The sequence below is a fragment of the Apteryx mantelli genome, chromosome 6 (genome assembly GCF_036417845.1).
Source record: "Apteryx mantelli isolate bAptMan1 chromosome 6, bAptMan1.hap1, whole genome shotgun sequence".
In the NCBI taxonomy this organism is placed as follows: domain Eukaryota; kingdom Metazoa; phylum Chordata; class Aves; order Apterygiformes; family Apterygidae; genus Apteryx; species Apteryx mantelli.
The window spans coordinates 51,011,224-51,035,189 of record NC_089983.1 but is presented as its reverse complement, the minus strand read 5'-3'; the positions used below and the strand labels follow the sequence as shown (position 1 = coordinate 51,035,189).

Sequence of the window (23,966 nt, the reverse complement as noted above, 5' to 3'; positions counted from 1 at the left end):
CGAAACTATACCACTTGTCCCCAACTTCGACTCTCGGGAGGGCGAACGAGTGTGCGTGCGCGCGGGGAAAGGCAGGTCCAGGCCTCGCCCCGCGGAGCGCTCCCGCGAGCGGCCGGGCGCGCCCGACACAGCCCGCCCGGCCCGGCCCGGCCCGGCCCGGCCCTGCCGCCGGCCCCAGCCCCTGCAGCCCGGGCCGCCCGCCCCAGCCCCGGCGCCCTCCGGCCGCCCCAGGCCGCGCCCCCAGCCCCCAGCCCCGGCGCCCTCAGCCCCCAGCCCCGGCGCCCTCCGGCCGCCCCAGGCCGCGCCCCCGCGCACTCCTCCCCTCCCCGCCCCCACCTGTGCCGGCCGCGGCCCAGGCCCCGCCGCCCCGCGCAGGGACAGCGGCAGGCGCCGCCTCGGCCCGCGGCCCCGCGGCCGCTTCGGCCCCCGCCCGGCGGCGGCCCGGCAGCACCAGGCGCCCGCGCACCCGCCGCCAGAAACTTTCACACGCGGCTGCCGGCGCCGCCGCCCGCCCCGCACAGCCCCTGCGGGCGCAGGACGAGGACCCGGCCCGGCCGGCACCCGCGGCGGCTCGCGCCGGGACACAAGTTACCTCGGCTCGCGCCGGCCGGCTCCCCTCGCCCGCGGGCTGCTCGGCGCGGCGCTGCACGGCGGGAGCAGCACTCCTCCGCCGCCAGCCAGGCGCGTCGGCGGGATGAGCTCACTGGGAGCGGGCGGCGGCGGCCCCGCCCCGCGCACCCCCACGGCCGTCCCTCCACAGCACCGGCTCCCGCGGGGCGGGAGCGCCCGCGCCGGGGCGGGGCGGAGCGGAGCGGAGCGCAGGGACGGGCTGCTCCTCGCCACAGCCCTTCACCACAACCCCTCACCGCAGCCCCGCACTACAGCCCTTCACCACAGCCCCTCACCACAGCTCCGCACCACCATCCTGCACCACAACCCCTCACCACAACCCCGCACCACAACCCCTCGCCACAGCCCTTCACCACAACCCCGCACTACAGCCCTTCACCACAGCCCCTCGCCACAGCCCCTCACCACAACCCCGCACCACAACCCCGCACTACAGCCCTTCACCACAGCCCCTCACCACAGCCCCTCGCCACAACCCCGCACCACAACCCCTCACCGCAGCCCCGCACTACAGCCCTTCACCACAACCCCGCACCATAGCCCCTCACCACAGCCCCTCACCACAATCCTGCACCACAGCCCCTCACCACAGCCCCTCACCACAGCCCCGCACCACAACCCCTCACCGCAGCCCCGCACCACAACCCCTCACCGCAGCCCCGCACCACAGCCCTTCACCACAACCCCTCACCGCAGCCCCGCACCACAGCCCTTCACCACAACCCCTCACCACAACCCCGCACTACAGCCCTTCACCACAACCCCTCACCGCAGCCCCGCACTACAGCCCTTCACCACAACCCCTCACCGCAGCCCCGCACTACAGCCCTTCACCACAACCCCTCACCGCAGCCCCGCACTACAGCCCTTCGCCACAGCCCTTCACCACAACCCCTCACCACAACCCCTCACCACAGCCCCTCACCACAACCCCGCACCACAGCCCCTCGCCACAGCCCTTCACCACAACCCCGCACCACAAGCCCTCACCGCAGCCCCGCACTACAGCCCTTCACCACAACCCCTCACCACCGCCCCGCACCACAGCCCCACCGCGCCGCCCCTCACCACAGCCCCCCCCGCCCAGAGCCCGTACGGCGGGGGCCGCCTCGGGGCAGAAGCGGGGAGGCGCAGCGGCGGCGCCCGGGGCCGGCCCGTCCGCCGCCCCGCCGGGGCGCCACAGGCCGCGCGCGGAGCGGGGCGGAGAGGAGCGGGGCGGCGCGGGCCGGGCGCGGGGCGGGGCAGCGCGGGCTGCCCGGCGGCCGGGCCCGTCCGGGGCTGCGCGGAGCGGAGCGGGTGTGCTGCACAGGTGTGTGCTCCCCCCCTCCCCCCGAGAATTTACATTTCTTCTCAGACAGGTTGCAAAATGTTTCGTGTTTAGAAAAACATTCAAGCCTGCCTTACAGCCACCTCGGATGGGATGGCTCTCCGAATCAGGGTCTGACTTTAATTCAGACATATCAGTATTGCTGTTCAAAACTTTTTGAATATCTGTTCTGTAATCTTTTTCTCATGTTTTTCGACAGTTTGCTAGAATGGCAGTGATCCTAAACAGGCTGGGAATGTTGAACGCGCAGCTGGTGGCCGGGGGACCGCGCGAGCTGCGCGGCGACGCCCCATCCTCCGGCACGCCGCGCCACGCCACGCCGCGCAAGGGGACCGCAAGCACCCAGCAACCTGCCACGCGCTGCACGGGGTCGCTCGTACCGCTTCATAGCATGGCGATCACACTTCAAATAATTCAGCTGCTTTGTATCAACAATCTGAAAATTTATCCCTGCTGACAAGATCTGCAAAGGACAAAGACAGGTGGAATATTAATGATAATGGCAGACCACCTCTTAGCGTTATCTGAACTGCTTGTTAGACTGGGCCACGAAATGCATTTAAGGCAGCAAAATTCAAAACACATTTAGCAGGCGTTTGAGAGGAACGCAGTGCCACGATACTGAAGGGGAGGTATTCCGTCCTGGAAGCAGCACTTTGAAAGGATCTGGGGCTGCAACGCATGGGCAATCCCCATGGGTGTTGCTGTAGCAAAAGAAACTAATACATTCATTGCCTGCATAAACATAGGATTAGTAAGCATAAGCAGAGAAGTGATGTTACTCTGAACATTGCTTTGGTAAAACCAGTCCTGGAATAATGCTTCCATCTCAGCATCCGTATTTGAAAAGATGCTGAAAAATTAGGGTGCAGAAAAGAGCTGCAAAAATGAGCTGAAGGCTGAAGATAATGCCTTGCAGTAAGAGTCTTAAAATGTTTAGCTCATCAGAAGACAGCTGTGGTAACTCGATTATGATGTATAATTACAGTAATGGAAAAACAGCTAGACATTAAAGGCTTTTTAAACTTTTACAGTCCTTAACTCAGGCATTTTCTAAACTCAGAGTTTGACTTTACAGTCTGAGCACTCATTTTCTGGAGTTTTCCTGTGTATTTTCATAGATGATGTAATGAATCATTCCTGTTTGCCTAAGTTTCTTTTTTCACCAATATATTTACACTATTTAATTATATTTATTTATACAAATTATTAATTTTCTATTTTTTCTTTATGTTTTGTGATCCCTAGAATATTTCCTCCCCTTCCCCCCCCTTTTTTTTTAATCAAAGCTTATTTCACCTGGAGATCACTAACAAAAGCATATGGCAATACTGGTAAAAATAAATACCGAATTCTTTTTATCAAAACCTGGTTATACTCATGTTTTCTTTGTCATAAAATGGAAAATTAACTTCTCCTGCATTTTTAAATAAAAAATAGACTAGTGACATTAATTAAGAACTTCTGTCATTTAAAATACAAGGTCCAGTTCTGCATCTCTTACTCCTGCTGTGTATTAGTGAAACTTTCAATAGCTGTGCAAGAGTGAATTAAAAAGGGATGTCTGAAACGGCCGTTTCCCTTGCACCATCCCACCCTTGTGTTGTCCTCAAGGCAGGGACATCTCCTGTACTCATGAAACAGCTCCTGCGCTGCCACTTTTTCAGACCAGCATATTAAGGTAAGACAAATAAGGACAGTTTACCTTAATATATTGGTTTAGAAAACTGTAGTAATAAACCAGATAAGGTCAAATTACTTTAGGATGAAAAAAATGCAGTTGCTTCACAGTTGATGAGACTTCTGGCCTGAAGGGTGGTAAAGACGGTTGAAAGCAACAACTTCAGCCATCCCTTTTTAATCTGCCATTGTGTACCTGTCAGAGCCTTTACTCAATATAAATAATTTGTGTTTGTCAGAGAAACGTATTTAAGTAATTGTTACTTAGTAATCTCTTATTTCCCAACTTCAGAATTCTACTCTGAAATCTTTTATGTTTACTTAATGCTTTAAAAATATGAAACTTAGAATTAAAAATCAATCAGATGAGCAGAACATAAATGATGCAAAGATCTCAGCATAACTCAAAGGATATGTTAAAACTGTACGTCTGAGTAGCATGATGGCATTCCAGGGGCTTTTAATGTTCAAACTTAAGACATCTTAATTTCAAAAAAAACAGGAGAATTGTTATATCAAGAGAGGTAATTTGAAATAGTTCTGCCAGTGTAAAATCCTACTGGAAATGAGGTACAGATATTTTTACTTTGGTGCAGCTAATTGAGGTCAGTGCTACCTGTTGTAATCATGATTAGCTATATCAAAGTAACCAGTCCAGAGCATTATCTCTAGTTGTTTTTTTTTAAATTTAGACAATCATCTCAAATTAATGTGTTAAAGCTTTTTTTTTTTTTTTAATAAGTAAAGACATAGGCCTGGCAGTGACAGTTTGAATGGCATCATTATGAACATCACAGTTGATAGTTTTAGCAGAAACATTAATCCAATATGCTTTTCTCCCCCAATCACAAACAGCTGCCTTTTTCACCTCAAATGTCCAGTACTGCAACTCTTCTCCACATAAAGGCCAAACTGTTTAGCTTTCACACGCAGAATTTCTATAATACAGTTTCATATGATCAGTGAAAAGATAAATCTTCCTCACACCAAAAAAGGAAAATGTAGGGACAATACAAAATATATTTATACATAATAGTAAGGGTTTGCTGGGCAAACTATGATTTATTTTCATATTTAATTCACCATGACAAACTAATTCTGAATTTAACCGCACAACAGTTGTTATAGTGCCAGAGAATTCCATGCTGTACATACATTTCACAGAGACTCTTTCAATGTGTCTGTAAGGGGTACAGAAGAGAACCCATGTATGTGCTCAGAAACAAGTTACAGGTTCACATACAAGAAGGGCATCCTCTCAGGAATATTTAACGTGATTGACTTCTGTGGTATTAGAAGGGCAGAATATAACGGAGACAAAGCCTCTCTGGGTTCTAACAGCAGAGCTGTTTGTTATCTCGCAGTTCTTTCATTTTTGACTTCAGTAGCTTAGTAGCCGCAGGCTTGTCCCAAAACAAGGGTAGAATGCCACGTACCACTCAGCTTGGCCGGATACAGAAGAGCAGCTTTTCTTCCTTCCTATGGGGAATCACGTTAATCACGTTCTGTTCCCTCCTTGTTGCTTCTGTGATTAGGCCTATGTCTGGAAAGAAAGGAATTTTCTACCTCTCAGAGGAAGTTTTTTAGTTCTGGCAGCCTTTTATGATTTTGTTTCCATCTCTGAAATCTGAGACAAAAAACAGTGAGAGCTATGACTCTGCTGTTGTGGGATACATTCCTCGTCAGGTCTGTGGTATCTCTCTTCCTCTGCATCTAAATCCAGAAGCTTTTCAAACAGTATTATGAATGGAGTCAGCTGGACTTAGGTCCTGCTGTTCCACAGAAAAGCTCGGCATCTAGATATATTTAACTGGGGCTTGATTTCAGCACTTCCCTATTTGTGTCAGTAGAGCAATACTTTTGATCACAGCAACTGAAAAACTTTTGCTCTCATCAGTAGCTTCCTCTAGGGAAGAGTTTAGCTCACAGCTGTTTTTCTGCTTTCACTGTTCCACCCTCTGCTCCTTCCACTCGTCTGTTCGGATTATTTGTCCATTCTCCAGCCACTGAAATTCTTTGGCTCTTCTCTTTTCTTCCCACAGAGGTTATGGCTGTCCTCATAGTCTCATGTTTATCGTGCAAGCTTCTAACAGTTTTAAAGACCTGTTTTGGAAAACAGGAACCTCAGACCAAGCTGAAATATAATGGTAGCACAGTTAACACTGGGGACAAGGGAAATAAATCAGATTTCTCACTTTTCCTGCTCAGTTTCACTGTTGTTTTTGTTAGCTTGGGCCTCTCCTTTTAAGCTTCTATTCTAATGCTTGGTTTTGGAGGACTCCTTCAAATAAGATAACTTTATAACTTTTAGGAGCTTCCCTTCAATATAGCTGCTTTTATCCTGTCAGATTCAGTCTCACACAGAATAATAATTTGATAGAAAATTCTTGATTTACTGAATTGAAGAAAACAACTTGTTCTACAGCGAGTAGAATCAACAACACCTTGTATTCAATAGCTTTGTGTCTCTGTTGGATTTGCAGATGTCTAAGGTGTGAGTTCTGATTTATGTTTTTATTTTTTTCTGTAAAAATGGCATTCATAGTATTTATCCAATAGGCAATTATCTGAGTCTCATTCTGTTTTTGTTTGTGATGTTACCCTTTGCATAATGGGAGAACAGCAGAAGGTTTTTCCACCTTGGCCACCTATTTTCAGCTAATAACATTTCATTGTATTATTACCCTCAGTTAGTTTTGCTTGAAATGGGCCAACATGTTCAAAAGGTATTCAGGAAAAGAGAGGAAGGGGAACAAGTAGGTAAGCACACAGATGCAAATACAGGGATTATATAGGCCTGTTTATGAAACCAGGCTAAAAGTTGGTTACATGGCTTAACAGGACAAAACAAGAATGAAGCTTAGTATCAAGTTACAAACAACGCCTATTTCACTACATGCACTGGATAAGCTCTTGCAATTGCTGTCCACAGCAAATCCTGCAGAGCTTCAGTTATTTCGCTGGTAACACACATCGGAACTTATCCATATTGGTGATGTTCAGTCTCCTATGATACTTCTTTGTAAAGAGCTGTCAAAGGTGTAGATGCTGCTGTATAACAGTGTTAATAGGATAAATATAAAAAATATTAATCAGTGATATCAAGTAAAATATTCTGAATGTCATCACATTTATTGCAATTGCTTCCATTAATAATTTGTTTCCTGTGCTCTTTTCTGTCTACTGTTTCCCAGCTCAGTTTCAATTCTTCCCCTTTCCTATGCTTTGCTTCCCTTCTGTCCACCTATTTCCAACCCCTTCTATTACGTACTTTTTCCAAAATTTATCAGAAACTGACCTCTGTGTAAGGTGTGGTCTTGCAGACGGCACCTTGGACGGCACTCAGCATTTCTATGTGCTGTTCTGTTGTCAGTTTGCCAGGAGTATACTTCTGAGAGGCTTGGGAAGGAGGATGACAAATAACCCTTATAATTTACCATAAGAATTGCTGTTCTGAAGGGAAGGTGGATTTATTCTGTGAATGTGTACTTACACCCGGGTCCTAAAGGATTTTCTGTTTATTACTTTTTAGCCAGAATCAGCACAGCTTCATTATGGAGAAACAGAGACTGCTTAGGAAAGAAAGAAAAAGGTAGGAATTACATCTCATACCTCACTACAGAAGCTGGACTGGCAATGAACACAGAAGGCTGAATTGTAAGTCAGAGGTACAGCATTGCAAGAGTAGATCTAAATAACCCAACAGTTTTCTATTTCATCTTTATGGATCAATTGCAGATTAGCATTAATTCCTTATTTAACTTCTGCTTGACTTTTTGGTGGCTGGGTAGATTGTCTCTTTTCTGCTGCTCCAGTGAATCAGAAAAGCAGCAAGAGATGGGTAGTAAACTTTGTCTGGAATAAGAACAGTGGTGTTTTATTCAGTCCATGCAGGTGTAATGATCCATGAACACACATATATAGACATTGCTCAAAGACAGCCAACTGCATACATGCACCACGAGGAAAAAACCTAGGATACTTCTCTTCAAATACATCTATCCCAGCAGCGTACAGTCATATGAACTGAGAGGAAGTGTGTACCCTAGCGCTGAGTGACAAGAGAAACAAAACAGCTGAACCATGTATTGCAGGTCTCTAAAATATTAATGGGTAATAAAAACTCTACATTAGCTCAGAAGCAAGGCTTGTACTTTCAGAACAAGTAGAATTTGGATTCTAGCCTTGCTCCTGCAGGAAATCTGCGCGTAGTCACACCTCTGAATTCCTGAAGGACCACTGGTATTTGAGATATTGATAAGGGCTACTAATTAGAAAAAAAACATATTCACTACACACACTTTGCCTCACTTTCAGTAATCAAATCAACATGGGGGAATCTTTTAAGGGACCCTATGAGAGACTGCATATTTTAAAAATTACTTGTGGTTACAGGAAATGAAAAAAGCAATACAATTTAGTGTAGGGTGAAAATCGTAGTGCACCTTATGTAACCTCCTGTTTGAAATTCATGAACGCATGTGACAAATCCCTACATCTATGAGAACTCCTGTTCATTTTGAATTTCTCATAGAGCCCTGTTTTAACTTCCACAGCTCTAAAGGCAATTACTGAAAAAGAGTGAGCTGTTATTCATTTCCTGTGTACAAAAATATCAAGATGTTAAAAGGTTTGAATTAATGGTCTGAAATATTTAAAGATCTGAACTAGAGAATCCTTTGCATGATACAGATGTGTCTTTACTGTTCAAGCAGTAAGTGATGATGTGGCTACCCAGACTGCTAGTGGACTAGTAAGCATGCCAAAATTTCCTTTTAGGTATATGTAAACACTTTGAAATAAGTGAAAACTGACTTTTTACTTACCTGAAAGATTTGGTCTGATGATTAAGACATTTCATCTCCTTACGACTTTCTGGCTGTCTCTCTGCTCCTGCTATGACAATTCATCTACTGGCAGTCAAGTATTCCCATTTCTTTAAGGAGTCACCTGAAGAAAAAAAAACAACAATATGACGACAGAATATAAAGGCGGAAGCAAAATTGCTGCAAAAGAAGGCAATAACAACCAGATGCTAGTAACATGTCTTAGAGACCAATTTGAGACAAGTTAGAATTTCTTCTTTGCCCTTTAGGCTCTCTCTCTTTTCTCTCATTCGTGTCTTCCCTGTACAAAATAGCTAGTTGATGTAGACCGGTGCAGAGGGCAGGATTTTTTTGTATTATTTTGTTTTTTATTTAGTGTATTTATTTAGCATAGAGCACCAGTTCAGAAAAAGCACTGTTGAAGATGGAAGTGTATCAAAGATTGCTCTATATAAAGTATTTGCTCCAACCGGTAATAAGATCATAGAATTAGGGACACAAATGTTTTATATTTGAAGAAATTCTAATAGTATTTGTCTGGAAATCAATCCCTAAGTGGAAAATACTGAATGAAGCATCCAATGAAAACAGTCAATAAAATAAGGAGAGTTGTGCTTATGGCTGGTAATTTGTGCAATTTCACTAGTATAGTTTTTCCCTGTACTTCTGTGGCAATAGGTCAGACATACAGTGTTATAATGTACTAATTTAAGGTTTCTGAAGATTCTGTTGAGAAAGACTGTCTCAGAGAGATTCAATGGATTTTTTTTGTTTGGAAACAGATGATAATCTGTTCTTATAGTTTTTAGAGCTTAGTTTTGAAAAGATCAATGCTACTGAGGTCCTTCTCAGGGGCATTTTTTTTTCCTCTCTCCATCAAGCTGGAAACAAAGCATAGTGAAAACAGTGTTCTTTCAAATTTTTGTTACAAATATTATGAACTGTTCTTTACAAGGAGAATTTGTTTTTAATCAGGTAATGAGCCATAATGGCAAGAGAACACTTTCTGCCTCACTGGCAGTATTTGAAGGCACAATACATCCACCAGGCTACTGAAAGGTTTTATGAGAGCTGGGGAAAGTGCCAAAGGTCAGTTGTCCTTGTTGATCCTTCTGAGAGTAAAAGTAGGCTTAGTTAAAGTTCATTATCATACTACCATCCATAGTAGTCCCTACTAGCTGTGAGCTTAATGTTTATCGATTTGTGAAGTGTGAGCTTGTTTGTACAGGACAGTATATGCGTTCCAGTTTTGCTAGTCAAGTTTCTAAATTCCTTACAGTCAAGGCCTGCAGCTTGCAGACCCTGCTCCACTTTTTCTTTTCTTACTAAAAAAAGGCATCTTGAACAAAGCTCTCCTTCAATTAAGTTCCTGAATGAAGTCATAGTTGTACATATATCATGACAAATATATCTACAGCAGTTTAAAACACCTTTGCTTATTTATCTTTTGCGGATTTAATTCAGTTAAGAAATCATTACAGCTCAAGATAGCAAGGCCAGTTTTAGGCTGCAACTAAAGGGCTAAGGGCTAGAGTTTTCAACATAACTGGAGAGCTCCCTGTAGTACTTTAAATTACTATCTTTCAGAAAACTCAAAAAACTACTAAACAGAAGGGTTCAAATGCATACACACCATCACGGAGAGTTTAAACAATTACATACCTACTTCATCTCTGACTGGCATCTCTGAACACCTCCAAGTGAAACAAAATCATCTCATTCTGAATTTGGCTTTTTGACTTGTTTTACTTTTTACGGCTGAAATCCATAGAATACAGCAAGTTGAAAGTTTTTTTTTTTAGTTTCAGCTGCTTTTTAATAGATATTCTAGCTTCGGATTGTTTTGAACATTTCTTGACAGTAACATACAGAGAAGAAATATTTCATGCTTGTGTAGCTTAAAGATAGCTCAGAGTTTGGTCCAACTCTTTATCTTTGAAAAAAGATACCAAATATGGAAAACAAACTAGAAGGAATTTCAGAAAGTTATGAGCAGTGGAAGTGGAAGATTGGAATTAAAAATTAAAGTCATTCTTAATTTTAGTGCCTGTTCTATTTCAGTATGCAGTAAACGTATATTGTGCAACTAAAATGATATTAAAAAAATCAAATTTATTATAATAGTTTAGAAAAAGTCTTAATTGTTCTTTCATATAAAAATAACTACTGAAGTAATCACCATAAGTAAGCCTAAAATACAAAAGAAAAGCATTGGGTATAAATGATGTCAGCTTCAGAAGTTTCATGCCTTTTTGCATAACTGTTGAATATGAAATGCTGTATCCAACTTTTCAACATTGCCTGGTTAACGGAGCAATAAATTGGTTCTGAAATTTCCATGTTTAGAAACATAAGATGAAAGCATATACAAAACCAGCAAATCTTGATTATCTATAGAAGGCAGTCTAATACCAGTATCGCATGCATTTTCCTGTATTCCTTGTCTTATGTTTCATTTGTAATTGGTTACAGCTACGAACATAGAGAATGTAGGAAGGGTATGGAATCATATACCACTTTTTGTTACCAATAAATTACACCCTTTGTATTTTTACAGCTTCTAGGAAGTCATGTCCTCTGTGAAAAGCCAAATGATACGTTCAGAAATTAATCTATTACTTTTCTTTGAAACTATTTCAACAAACTTCGTGAAAATTAAGATGTACCTACCTCACTGTGAGGAAAATAGCTGTTTTCAGAGGCTAGCTCAGCTGGCAGAAGCTGATGCAGATGGACTGTAAGCATACAGCAACCTCTCGTGGCAAAAATGGTATATGCATAATAATTAACAGCTATTGAAATTTCTATAAGTTCTGCTTGATATATGAATCATAAACCCCTATAACATTCTCTGAAGTCTCAGCAAACAAGAAGAGCTGGAAAATAGGAAATACTTGGACTTCATAATTCTAATAGTTCTTCTCTTCAACCCCCAAAATGAACTAAAATTGGAAATCTTAAAAATGAAGTGCCAGATTGAAATTTCTGTTAATAATAAAGTTATCTGATTTTTTTCCACTAAAATCCATCAGGAGTGGAAGGAGCCAGCAGTCTATGTCCAGTTTTGACATGAATAATAAATATACTCACTAGCATGTTGAATCACTGCTGTCTGAATGGTTTTGCTGAATAAAGGGAAAACTATGACTGGTGAAAATGGAAGCCAAAGTTCCTTTACAGTTTACAGTAGCTGCACAAGACTGAAAACTGATGCCAGGTACGTGCCTGCTCCAGTAACATATTCTGCAGAACACTGGCATAGCAGCAGCCTTTCAACTGAGAGTAGGGAAGACAAGAACTAGTCAGACAAAGTTTTAGGCCTTGAAATTCAAATAGCATAAAAGCAGAACCAATGGAACTCTGTGTGTCTGCAAAGAATCCCATCATGCTTACCTTCCATCAAGAAGATTTAACTCACAAGTCATCCAAAAGTATGAAGTGAACTGTCCTCCAGCTAAACTGATCAGCTGCAAGTATCTGTCCTGCTCACAGTGAAGAAGAGAGGATGGTCTACCAGATGCAGAGAGGAAACATGAGCAATGGCAGCATGTTGAAATGATGGACACCAAGGACAGTGAGATTGTCAAAACAAAGGGTCACTTTACTGTGAACCTTTTATGGGTGTTATGTACAAGAGGAACAGTCACAATGCAAGCCTTGCAGAAGACACTGGGATTAGAACAAAGAATTTTAACATTCCAGAAGCACACTCCTCTACCATTAAATCTAAAGACGAACTCAGTAAATGCTCTGGCTTTTGTGTTACCAGTTATCGGAATGTTTGAGTTTTGTACACGAGGGAGGGGTCACTGGATTTGGGATGATTTGCAAATCTGGGCATACCGCTTAGAGGGGACAGCTTGCACGAATACAGCCTGGAAGGGATAGAGTCTTTAAAACAACACTTAATATTTTTTCTAAGTCTTTCGTTACAGTTCCCTTTTATTGTAACTTCACAGATTAGCCATGTGTAATTTTTTTTGCCATTTCATCTGCTGCATTCCTTCACACAAGAGCCAGAAATCACTCACTCTCAATTCAGACTGCAGTAAGTTTGTGCATTTAATAACACATACTATATTTCATTCCAGACCATCCAAAGCTACTCACCACCAAATTCCAAAATAGCTGTCAAGCACCACCCAAACTGGGAGTGTCAAATGCTCAAAGGTAGACACTTCCTTGCCCAAGAGGAAATTCATCTCTGCACAGAACTCCAGCAAAACATAGATGCTTAAGGCCTTCAAACAAAATGTAAGTGGGATATTATCAAATTTACCAGAGGGCTGAAGGCCTGCTAACCTATGAACATTTACTGAAATCTCTTTTCATTGCCACTTTGCTTCAGTCTTTCTTATCTCTGTAAGGTGTTTCGAGGTCTACAGATGATAACTGCATTCTTGTTGAATGCCTGCATCATTTACAATAACTCACAAGAAGTCTGAAAACATGCTTCCTGCAAAGTTTTCCAGAAAAAAAACTGTATTTGTTCCCTATGTTTTGAATTCAGCTGTGGTCCATATTTTAACAATGAAAGCAAAGTGATAAGACTAGAATTAAATAAAACAAACTACCTGTAACAAAAGAAAAAAAAACAAGAATACCTCCAAAGTGATGCATCATAGTATCACAATCACAAAGACTGTGCAAACACAGACTAGAAGGACACACAGAATGGAAGGCATAAACATGATGAAAAATAGTCAAATCTAGTATTTAAAAGTTCAAAATATAATTTGTTTGCTATTTAGTTCTTGTTATTAACAATACTGTTATAAGCAGGACACTCATCATAGTTTAGATACCTAAATAAAAATAAATAAATGAGACAAAGTACTGCACCTGACAATGCACCTGTCAAGATAAAACGGGTAAGACATTGACTTTGTTGAAAATGGAGTGTTCTTAGTTACAGACTGTTTTTAATTGTAAGATATATTTCAGTAGAGTTTACTTTGCTCTCTATACATTTTCAGCTTCTCTTCAAAGACTTCAGTAAGTGCTATTGACATACAAAGCAAATATTGAAATGCTGCTTGTAATAATGCCACAGGGGACAACATCCTACAGAAGCAGTAAATGAAATAGATCTGTTGCCAAGATTTCTTGCTCTGCAGGATGTGTATCACAGTAGAAGGGGTGACTGCATCTGCTCTACATTTAGCACAACTGATCAACTAAGCTTGATAAACTTAGGCCTCTATCCTGGCTTCTTGTTGTCCTTTTTCTACCTGAAAATTTTATGCAGGTAGAATAAGGAAGCCATTTTACATTAAAGTGTTTTTTTCTGTTAGGCTGGTCAGAACTACCATTACCTCACTCCAGATGTGCTCCGTACATATGCGGATCCTAGGCACTGCTGCAACACACATGTGAATTCATTTTTCCAGGAAGACTGATGCTTCTTAGAAGACCCTTAGAAGCATATACTATTCTCAGAAGCATATTACTTCTTTCAGGGAAAGTAATGTGCTTAAGAGCTCTCAGAACCAGGCCTGATAATTTTCCATTAACCATTTTTTTCTTCAGAAACAAAAAGGATAAAGTTCATAATTTTAAGGATTTTCACTGACATTGATTCTGTAGGGAGCATGTATTAGCCATTGTCACTGAGTTCACTGTGCTATTGTTGGCCTCAATAGCATTAATAAAATCACTTCACACATGATGGGCAGCTTTAACTCAAGTCATACGTTTAGGCTAGGGAGCAGTCAATCAGACTAGAGAGTGAAAAAGTGTACTGTATCTTACAGGAAGGCAGAACTAGTGGCTGTCCAAATTCCACACCTATAACTGAAATATCCATAAAGTACATTCCAGTTGTCCAGGATAACAAGTAGCTATCAGTCAGCTAAAGAACATGAGGAAAAAAAAACAACCAAAGCCTTACTTACAGGAACAGCAGTTACTTTATATTTTCCTACTTTTTCAAGGTGTAAGAAAATTAATTTATTTTACGTACTATTAATCACCACCTTCTGTGATCATAATTTAATCTTTGATCATCATATAAAGTTATTTACATTTTACAGATGGATAAAAGGAAGCAGACATTCATGTTAAGTGGTTACACTAATTCTGGGTAACCCATTTCCCTCTATTTAATCCCTCTATTTAAGAGTTAGTGCTTTATATGTTTGTAATAAGTGTAATGAATTTCCATTGTAGTCATGTGGAAAGCATGCTATAAAAAGACGACTAACTGACAATACAAACCTATTCCTGAGCATCTTCTTTTTCATATTGAATAAGAGTGTATTTGAGGGGCTTGACTTAAATTTTAGTGGCATATTCTCCTGCAATCACTACCCACCCCCACACAAAGAGGAAGCTGTTACAGGGAGCCAAAATGGTTCCCAGCAGAATTAAAATCAGAGCAAGAAGTCAGCTGAGCTCACCAGCCAACTAACAGCAGTTCTGCACCACACAGGACTTTGACTATTTTTATTGTCTTATGCGGATGGCACAAGCAGGCAAGGCTCGAGGATACTTCCAGTACTTGCATTTACAGTTGCTCCTCCCCATCATTAAGCTTGACCCCTCAGACCTTACATCCTCCAGTCTGCACTCAATCTAGTCACTGTTCAGCCTCATCTCCCATTCTATCTTCTCAACCTTAAACTTTGTATTTAAATCACTGTGTTACCTGCAAAATCACTGTGTTCCCAGCACCTAGACACCTTCATATCTTCCCTCTCATCCCAGAAATTCAAGTCCGTCACATACTTCCTTTACTCTCCCTCCCCCAGCCCCAAACAGGTTAACATAAACAGACTGTTTTCACTTGCTTCTTCTTAATTCCTCTGCTAGGACTCAGACAGTAAGAACAAACAAAAGATGACCTTCTTGCTCTTAGCTCGTGAGCCACTTCACTTCGAGGAAAAAGTGCTTAAAAAAGCTTGCTCTTGTATCCCTGGAATCAAATATACTCAGCATCAACATGTTATCAGAGAATTTAGCTGCCAAACTTAATTTTCTACTAATCCGTATTAGTGAGGGCTTTAAAAGCTCCTAACCTGGCCAAATTTTTATGAATTACCCCTGTCAAACATCAGTTTCAACCACCACCTTCTCTTCCCCCTCACCCTAGAGGGGGTCCATGCTCCAGCACATGAGGAGCTGGACTTTTACAGAAACAAATGCAAGAAAAATGAATTTTCCACTGCATGGAAATCTTTTCCAGGATTTTCTGAGGTTTCCTGATTACGCATTCAGCCAAAGGCAGACATTCAGCATGGAACACTTCAGCCCTTATCATTAAAAATACAAAAAGGGACAAACAAGAGAAACCAAGGTCAAAATGTTAGGCAGTCTTGAATTTAATAGGCATTTGAGAGCATTCACTATTAGCATAGCTAATCTCTCAGGGAACATGCCTTTTAGTTGTGACCTGTTCTCTTAGGATCAGGTTCACTTCTGCTTTGCTATCATAAAAATCAAACAACTACTGAAAAGAGAAGGCTGGGAGTTTAGGGGCAGCTGTTAGACCTCTTGGCATTGAATAATTATTGAACACTGAAACTGGATTAGACAAAGGCCATATGATAGTTTAATAAAACCCAAGTACATTTAGTAACTCTCCTTATAAAATATTTATTGTGAGTAACAGAAATACAGTCAGACTCAAGGCAGTCAAACTATTTCCACAGCTTTTGGTTCTTTTACCACAGTGTACTACTAAGTGTTATTTAGAATAGAAACTCACTTTCAAATAAACAAGAGTATTTTAATGTATATCTTAACATTTCCGTGGCTGTTGAATAATATAAATTCTTTTAGGCAGCATGAACTTCTCCAAGGCAGGCTGTGGCTTTTGGTGAGACACTTGTAATGCTGCTGCAGGAATTTTGTGATGGATCTGTAACATTAAGGGGCAGGGGGAGGGAAGTCATGACAGAATACAACTTTTCTGCTATTTTTTTCCTAAATTCCATCACAGATGGAATGAACATGAACAAAGTAGTTAAAAAAGGTAATAAAAGCTAACTGCAAAAAAAGTTGAAGGGATCAATACATAAAACTCACAGTAACTCTGTACATCTAATTATTATTTGTGGTTTCAAAGTGATGTTAGTCTGACAACCAGATAATGTTTGTTCAGTGAACTATTGATTTTTCTCCATTATTAGTTTCACAGAATAGGCCATGAAAGTAAGCAGAGCAAATAAGCAGTATCCTACAGAGTTAACAGTAAGTTGCTGGGGTCTTTTTTCCTTTTTTACTTTCCCAGATTCAAATTTCCATCATGGTAATCATTATGGTATCTAATTATCACTTTCTAAACTACTGAGGAAGCTTTATGCATGAGATTGTGGAAGGGAAGGATAAGGGAAAGGTAGGTCAGAACAGAGGAGCTAGGAAGAAGTGGAAGAAAAACAGGATGAGTTGCATCTACTCTCCTTAGCAAACAAGTCTAAGCCAAATGTCAAGATCTGCATAGTAAGACTTTGATCCTGTCTGTTAATGAGAGGCTGCTGTTGAAAGGGCGTGACTGATAGTTTATTAAGCTCTGTGGAACTCTTGCATGCTTTGAAATCTAAAGACTGTAAGTGTACAACAAAACATAGGTGAAAATTGTCAGGTCTTCAGATTAACATGCAAATCAGATTAACATGCAAATCAAAAAGCTGCTTGTAAAAATCAGCTCTTGCAAGTGTGTAAATATAAGACTGTATCAACAGCCTAGCAAGAGACTGTGGACAGAAGCGGTAAGCAGAATGATGACCAGAAGAATTCATCAACAGCTTTGTGACATAAAATTTTAAATCATCTTGTAGTGTTTCCAAGAGAGAAGTCAAGAAGACAGCATTAACTACCTAAATCTAATCTCAGGCCTCAGGTGAAATAACTGCATACGATATGCAGCAATAGTGGAATATGCTGTGCCTGCTGTCTCAGGGATCACTTACAGCAGTTTGACTGCAGGTTGCCATCCTGGTATCCACTTGCTGTGTCTCAGCAACCCTATCCACTACCTGCAAGAAGCTATGTCCTTGCTTCTCTAAGTTGGAGACATAGAGAAATAAAACTATGTCCATCATTAAGTAAAGAACTGAAAAACAGGTTTTGTTCTGGGTTGTAATCCCAGCTCTGCCACAAACTTACTGTGTCACTGATAATGTTTTCCTGACATTTTTAGAAGTCTGAAATCAACATACCAGTTTAAAAAAAGCACACACCTTAATATCTTACTGTACTTTTCTGTAGCAGGTATAATTACTCTGTGGCTACTTATTTAAGGTTAAATAGGAGTGGAATCAAACAAAGCAGAATAAGGAAGGCATGCTAGTTACATTTTAGCCCTGTAGCACTTTAACCACACAACCTCTGAAGAAAAAGGTCATCTCAGGAATGTTTAATGGTAGATCACAAACCTACAGATGTCAGATGACAGCAGTTTAAAGAAAATTCACTTTTTGATTTGTTATGTTTAGGAGAGACTCTGACAAACATGTATCTTGTTCTGCTAGATATACTTACTTTTTCTAGTGCATCTGCCAGCAAGACACCCACGTTCTGAATTTTTGGAACTCTGACAACAGAACTGCAAAGTAAAAGAAAAAAAATCTTATTTAGCATTTCCACCCCCCCAAAAAAATGTTTTTTTCATTTTCTAGACTTTTTAATGCAAAACAATCTGTAATGGAAACTTAAGTTTGGGAGCTATATTCCTTAATCACATTAAAGATTATCTGATGTCAGAAGAAAGGTATACTGTTATCAAAAGTAAATAATTTAAGCAATTTAAATCTCAGTGGGGAAAAAAAAGTAGGAATCAGAACAAGGTCACTTGGACCACTTCAGCTATCTCATCTAATACAAGCTTTTTAATGGTTCTTTAGTTACTTGGGTACCTCAGAAGGTCCATGGTATAGATGTCTCCTTTCTTATGGGTAAAACATACCTTAACCATTAAAGGTCCCTAAATACCTCGCAGTAGGGGGAATAACTCACAGCCTTCAGGGTAATTTTAAGAGATGCTATGAGACAGGGTTCGAGAGCTGTTCCCAGTTTGGACAGGCCTCTTCAGCAAGCCCAGAGCAAGCTGTCATGAGGACAACACAAACACTGCCTGAAGTTCTTCTTAGCAATATGAGACAATATTTTATCTGGTCCTGCATCAGTGTATCATTACACATAAAACCTGGATTTCTAGTGTAAGTGCTACTGGCTCTTGGCTAAGGCTATGAGGTGTTTTTTTTTTTTTTTTTTTTTTTTTTTTAAGATCTGTTCCTACATGAGGATTATATTTCTCCAAGCTAGGTGCCAAAGCAGTTACTTTCCAAGCTTTGGATTTTAAGGTGAAAAACATAGAACCTCGAGTTTGGCCTAAAAGCTTTATGTATTTTGGATGGGAAGGTCAAGTGATCCTAACAAAACAAAGCTTAAAAAAAAAAAAAAATGCTGAGCAGAAAGCTACCAAACACTAACAGAAAGTGCTGCACAGAATTTAGGTTTGCTACAAGCCTGGGCTCCTGGATTGGGACTGCAGAAAAGGCAACTCCAACCAGACAGAAGTCAGAGCCCACTCCCAAGGGTAAAATATCCACTTACAAATACTCCTCAAGAGTAAGATGACAAACTCAATTTTAAAACAATGTGTTGCCTACCCATACCTAATAAAGTAATGTTTAAACTGTCTCCAAGGAAACCAGAACGAGGACAGCCTAGAATTCATTCTTAAGGGATTTAAACCCACATCTCCCACTTTCAAGAGAGAGTCTACAAAATCAGACTGTGGGCTCCTGTTGGGGCTGGGCCACTGTGCAGCAAAAACACTCAAATTTTAGAGGGCTAGGAAAAGAGTAAGCAGGCACTATGTGCCAGAGCACTCGCTAAAAGGGGGATTTCCAAGTTCTGCTCTCAACTTCCCTAAAAGTTTACATACCTATTTCGAACACTGATGTAAGAGATAAAGGTATTAAATGCGCACCAGCTATAAATACCAAGGGGATGGAATTTTAGGTCCCCTCTCCAAGTTCAGCACCCTAACTGTAACATTTCATCTTCCCCCCATGAATCTTGAGCCTCTTCTGTGAAGTGGCTCAGCTTCAACAGGAAGTATCTAGCTCACTGGTGAAAGCAAGCGGTATAGTAAGAAAAGCACCGTTTTTAGCTGACAAGGGGTTAACACTCAGGTCTTCCATTTCCTGGCAAATATCCTAACCATTATAATGGAGAGGACATGTACACCACTTTCTTGCAAAGTGAGGTAAGGGCTACCAGGACACAGCAGATGTGTTCCAAGCGCAATCACTGGATCAGGCTCCTTCAAACACCTCAGTGTCACTGTGAACCACACTGTGATTATGGAGGAAGCTAGGTATCTAAATAGTTCTACAGTTCTGGATATGCCCCAAAAGAATTGCAGGAAACTAAGGTAAGGACCTTTTAGACAAACAAGAAGATACCTGGTGAGGTAAGGTGCTTCCAAATTGAGTGGCCACAGAGAAATTTTAAAATTGCAATTGAAACAAAAACCTGAGTGTCTAAATCCGATTTAGACACTATGTTCCCCTTTGGATTTGGACTCTAATCCAATTTCAGGAACATCACAAGTCATTAAAGTTTTACCCTCTTACCCCTATATTGGTCAAGTTAAGTTTTTGTTAAATTAAGTGATGTTTAACAAAAGCGCATATATTTTTAGAAAGGATTTTGGACCTGGTTTGGAAAGGCCATAAGAGAAACTATTTGTTTTGATCAACTACTTGAACAAATCACTGCTACCTCATTCAGAAGTAAAAGCATGATTTCATTTTGGGGTAAAATAGCCTGAGTAACCTTAGGAAGTGGGAGTCAGAAAAAGATAATTAGAGGAGGAAACAGCCAAACTGAGATTGAGAAGTGATACAGAATGCTAAAGAGCACCTCTTTTACGTATATGGAGAGAGAGAAAAGATTCAGCCCTTGTCTCACATTGCCAGGCATTTTCCTCAGGTTTTGAGGAACTTTTTTCTTTTTGAGCAGCAGACTACCTCAAAGTTGCCTTTTATTTATAAATTGCACAAGTTAATTTAGCAATTAAACTTTTCAAAATTGAAGAGTTGTCTTTCCCTCCCCCCCAACCCCCAGCCCAATATCTGTAAACTTTAACTATGGGAGAACATAGCCCTACAGTGCAATACCTTGTGTTCTCTTTTCCTGAAGTCTTAGCATTTTTCCCAGCAAATCCATTTTCTTGCTTTTTAGACACTCTCATACCTCCAGCTTTCACTGCAAGAAGAAAACACAATTTATTTAAAACATCTGCAGAATTACATACTAAACACTTGGAGAAGGTGATAAAATAAAAAACCTTCCCAAGAAAATACTTATACCCCAGATAATTGTTAAGTTAAATACTGGAAGATAATTTCCTGTTAACGCTATTTATATTTCACTTTTAAACACACAGCTATACAGAAAAAGTGAGCCAAAGAGATCCACCAAAGACTTTAAACTTCTGTGTCATGGTACACCCAGATCAACTCCCAAATACCATAATCCAAAAGTCATTAGATCTTTAGTCCCTGGAAACTATATTAATTCTTAATACCTTAAGTTAATAAGCATTCTTCTCCCAAAAATCTCAGATGTAATAGATTCAACTTCAAATAAAAAACAAAACAAAACCCACAACTCTAAACATTTTCAGTTTTCAAATTGAACATGACTAGCAGAAATAAATGTTTCATGATTTGCTCAAGGTATTCTAGAATAAAGCTAATAATGCAGACAAGAACAAGCTGCATACTTATCTTGCACTTATGTTCTAACAAGTTTAATTATATTTTATTTAAATGTCTGCCAATCACAAAAGTGATTAGCACTAATTAAGCTACAGATGACCTAATAATAACAATTTGAGTTTTGAGAAGTGGCAGAAAAATCAATTCTGAAAAAAGAACATGTAAAGTTATTTCAGATAATTGTCAAAAAAAACCCCTTCTTCCTGCTCACAAGGGTAAAATAAGTTTTTCAACTGCCAGAGTAAGAAAGTACAAACTCTATACAGTTCTGATTATTTTCAACTAGTAGCTTCATTTTACAGCAAGGTTCCTTTTCTTTTTGTGAATAATCAAGACTACAGTTTTCAAACTCAAATTTGGGTGAATGCAAAGAAGCAGCACAAGGAATAAACACTGAGAAGTACTGCAGAATTCTATCAGCTAAACAGCATGCGAAACAGCTCTGCCAGCATATTTGGGTTTTTTTTGGGAGTAGATATAACAAACACTCATTTTCCATCAACCCCGAGTACCCACCTTGTAATTCCAGATTGCAGATTTAATTAATTTAATTAATTAAACAAGAATTCTCCTTAGACATGTCCAAAGTGGGCTTACAGTGCTGAAGTTTGTGACACATAGGCTTTGCTTTTCTTTTTAATATCCAGTTAATTATACTGCTGTATAAGCAAATGAGTCATATAGTAGTCTTACAGCTGCAAATACATGCTAGATGGCTAGACTGAATAAACACTCTTTTGGCAGTCTAACTGCAAAATGAAAAGTCTCCTCTGAAATGGAAGTGTAAACCATTTTCAATAATCTGTTAATGAAGAGCACCAAGAATCTAAAGGCCTTCAGCTCCCAAGCTGTGAAACACCCCTCCTCCTTTTCATAAATTGGAGTTAACATAGGAGGCATCTTTAAACAAGTATGATAAGAAAATTCTCCCAGAATTTGAATTAGAGTAAAAAGATTCAAGAATTTTGCAACTGAGATAGTTCCAAGATCCCAGATGTGCTGTTGCCCCACTCCAATAAATTGTCAGAAGTGTTTTGATTGTGAAACAAACGAACAACAACAACAAAAAAATCATCAAATCTTTCCTTAGACTAGTCCTAATGAAGACAACTTTCAAACACATGCAAAAATTAACACTTGAACAAAGTTTCTTGATTCAAACAAAAGATTTTTTAAAAGTCGGGATATTTCAAGGTCTTGTTGATATCAATTTCCCTCTACAACAGGCTCATCCAGAACCAGTGTAAGTTACCCCAAACAGCTTGTTAAGCATTTAAAATTTACTGCCTTTTAGGAACGAATCAAACCCCAAATGAGAACCCAACTACCATTTTGGAAGTGGATAAAAACTACGTGCATGACTTGGCTCAGCACACATTCGCAGAATACGGGATTTGTAAATACAAGTGGTTTCGATAGTTTTAACTTAGCCAAGTGAAGAGATCCAAACACGCAGGCCAAACGACACGTTGCTAACACTGTGAAGCTTTATGAAAAGCACAACAAACAGAAAAAGTGACACCCAGAACTGGAAAAGATGCTTAAACATTAAGTGGCACATCAGGAATCTCGTCTGCTACAACAAGCCCTCCAGAGAAAGAGATATTTATGCCAATTAGGAAAAACCGCGGGATTTTAAAATTCAGTCTTTTCACTGACTTGAAAACAGTTGCTGGCAGCAGCTATCAAACCTGCCCGTACGCATCCACGGCGGCGGAAGAGCGAGAGCGGGACGCTGCTGGCACCCAGCGGAGAAGAGCCGCTTCGGGGTTTGTTTCTCAAGGCGACCGGGAGAGCTCTTAGAAGGCTTTAATACCGACTTCAATTTTCAGGTTTTTGTAAGTGTCCTGTAAGCCCTGTAATCTAAAACGAGGGAGTTCAGAGCTAAGTACCAAAATCTATTAAAATTACCACAGCTTTTCGAAGAAAGACCCCCCCCCCCCCCAAAACCAACCAACTAACCAACCAACCCACCGCCCCGAGCAGGCAGCAGCTCCAGCCCTGCCGCCGCGGCCCGACGCGCGGAGCTCACCGCACCCCGGGGCGGGTGGGGGCGGCCGCGCCGGGCGGCGAGGAGCAAGGCCGGAGCACGGAGAGGCTGCTGCGTCAGAGCAGCGAGGCCCGTTTCTCTCCCCGGCGCTGCCCACAGCAGCGCAACCTCCTGCCGCCCCGCTCGGCGAGCTCGCGGTCACGCCGCTGCCGGCATTAACCCCGCGGAGCGGCGGCGGCGCCCCGCACCGAGACGGGCGGCCACCGAGAACCGCGGCAGAGGCTGACGGGAGCCGCCGCCTCAGGGGGCGCCGCCCGCCCGCCCGCCCGCTCTGAGGGGAGCCGCCACCTCAGGGGGCGCCGCCCGCCCGCTCGCGCTGAGGGGAGCCGCCGCCTCAGGGGGCGCCGCCCGGCCGCCCGCGCTGAGGGGAGCCGCCGCCTCAGGGGGCGCCGCCCTGAGAGGAGCCGTCGCCGCCTCAGGGGCAGCCGCGCTGGGAGAGGGGCCGCCCGGCGCGGCCCTCGCGCAGCCCCGCCGCCCCGCGCGGAGCCTGCCCGCCGGAGGGCGCGGAGCGCGCCGGCCCCGCCCCGCAGCAGCGCCAGGGGCCGCGGCGGCCGCGAGGCGGCTCGCGCGGCGCCGCCGTGGTGCGGGTGGGCGGGAGCGGCGGCGGCGACCCCCTGAGGCGGCGGCGCTGTGCGGCCCCGGGCCGGGCGGGGCGGGGGGAGCAGGAGGCTGCCGGCGGGTGCCTGCGGCCGGTACAGAGGCTGTGGCAACCACCCGGGTTT

General features: G+C 42.3%; 1 protein-coding gene and 1 long non-coding RNA gene across 7 annotated transcripts; both read right to left on the bottom strand.

The window, feature by feature from the left end:
• Positions 1-4,221: 4,221 nt before the first annotated feature.
• LOC106486562 (uncharacterized) lies at positions 4,222-12,698 on the bottom strand. Of its 5 annotated transcripts, none has more exons than XR_001292907.2 (6): positions 12,574-12,698; positions 11,857-11,973; positions 8,464-8,587; positions 7,250-7,492; positions 6,936-7,036; positions 4,222-6,688 (listed from the first exon to the last, which is right to left on the bottom strand). It is a non-coding gene; the product is annotated as an uncharacterized lncRNA (long non-coding RNA). The 5 variants fall into 5 exon arrangements; XR_010884518.1 differs by lacking the exon at positions 7,250-7,492 and adding an exon at positions 7,131-7,209 and having other exon boundaries at positions 4,223-6,688; XR_010884521.1 differs by lacking the exon at positions 7,250-7,492 and adding an exon at positions 7,131-7,209 and having other exon boundaries at positions 4,223-6,685.
• A 3,342-nt stretch (positions 12,699-16,040) lies between these two features.
• Positions 16,041-23,739, bottom strand: DAPL1 (death associated protein like 1). 2 transcript variants are annotated; one of them, XM_067299473.1, is made up of 6 exons: positions 23,533-23,739; positions 23,227-23,483; positions 22,854-23,057; positions 20,592-20,679; positions 17,944-18,007; positions 16,041-16,321 (listed from the first exon to the last, which is right to left on the bottom strand). In XM_067299473.1, the coding sequence occupies exons 3-6, from the start codon at positions 22,897-22,899 to the stop codon at positions 16,202-16,204; spliced, it is 318 nt and encodes a 105-aa protein (XP_067155574.1). In that variant the 5' UTR covers positions 22,900-23,057; positions 23,227-23,483; positions 23,533-23,739; the 3' UTR covers positions 16,041-16,201. The 2 variants fall into 2 exon arrangements, with proteins under 2 accessions (XP_067155574.1, XP_067155573.1); XM_067299472.1 differs by having other exon boundaries at positions 23,232-23,483.
• Positions 23,740-23,966: the final 227 nt, after the last annotated feature.

Excerpts from the sequence above, each read along its gene's own strand:
- DAPL1 (XM_067299473.1), bottom strand. The coding sequence starts at position 22,899 with ATGCGTACGGGCAGGTTTGATAGCTGCTGCCAGCAACTGTTTTCAA. Across the intron at positions 20,680-22,853 it reads CTGCCAGCAACTGTTTTCAA|TGAAAGCTGGAGGTATGAGA; the intron begins GTCAGTGAAAAG and ends TTCTTCTTGCAG. Across the intron at positions 16,322-17,943 it reads TGGCAGATGCACTAGAAAAA|ATCCATCACAAAATTCCTGC; the intron begins GTAAGTATATCT and ends TTAATGTTACAG.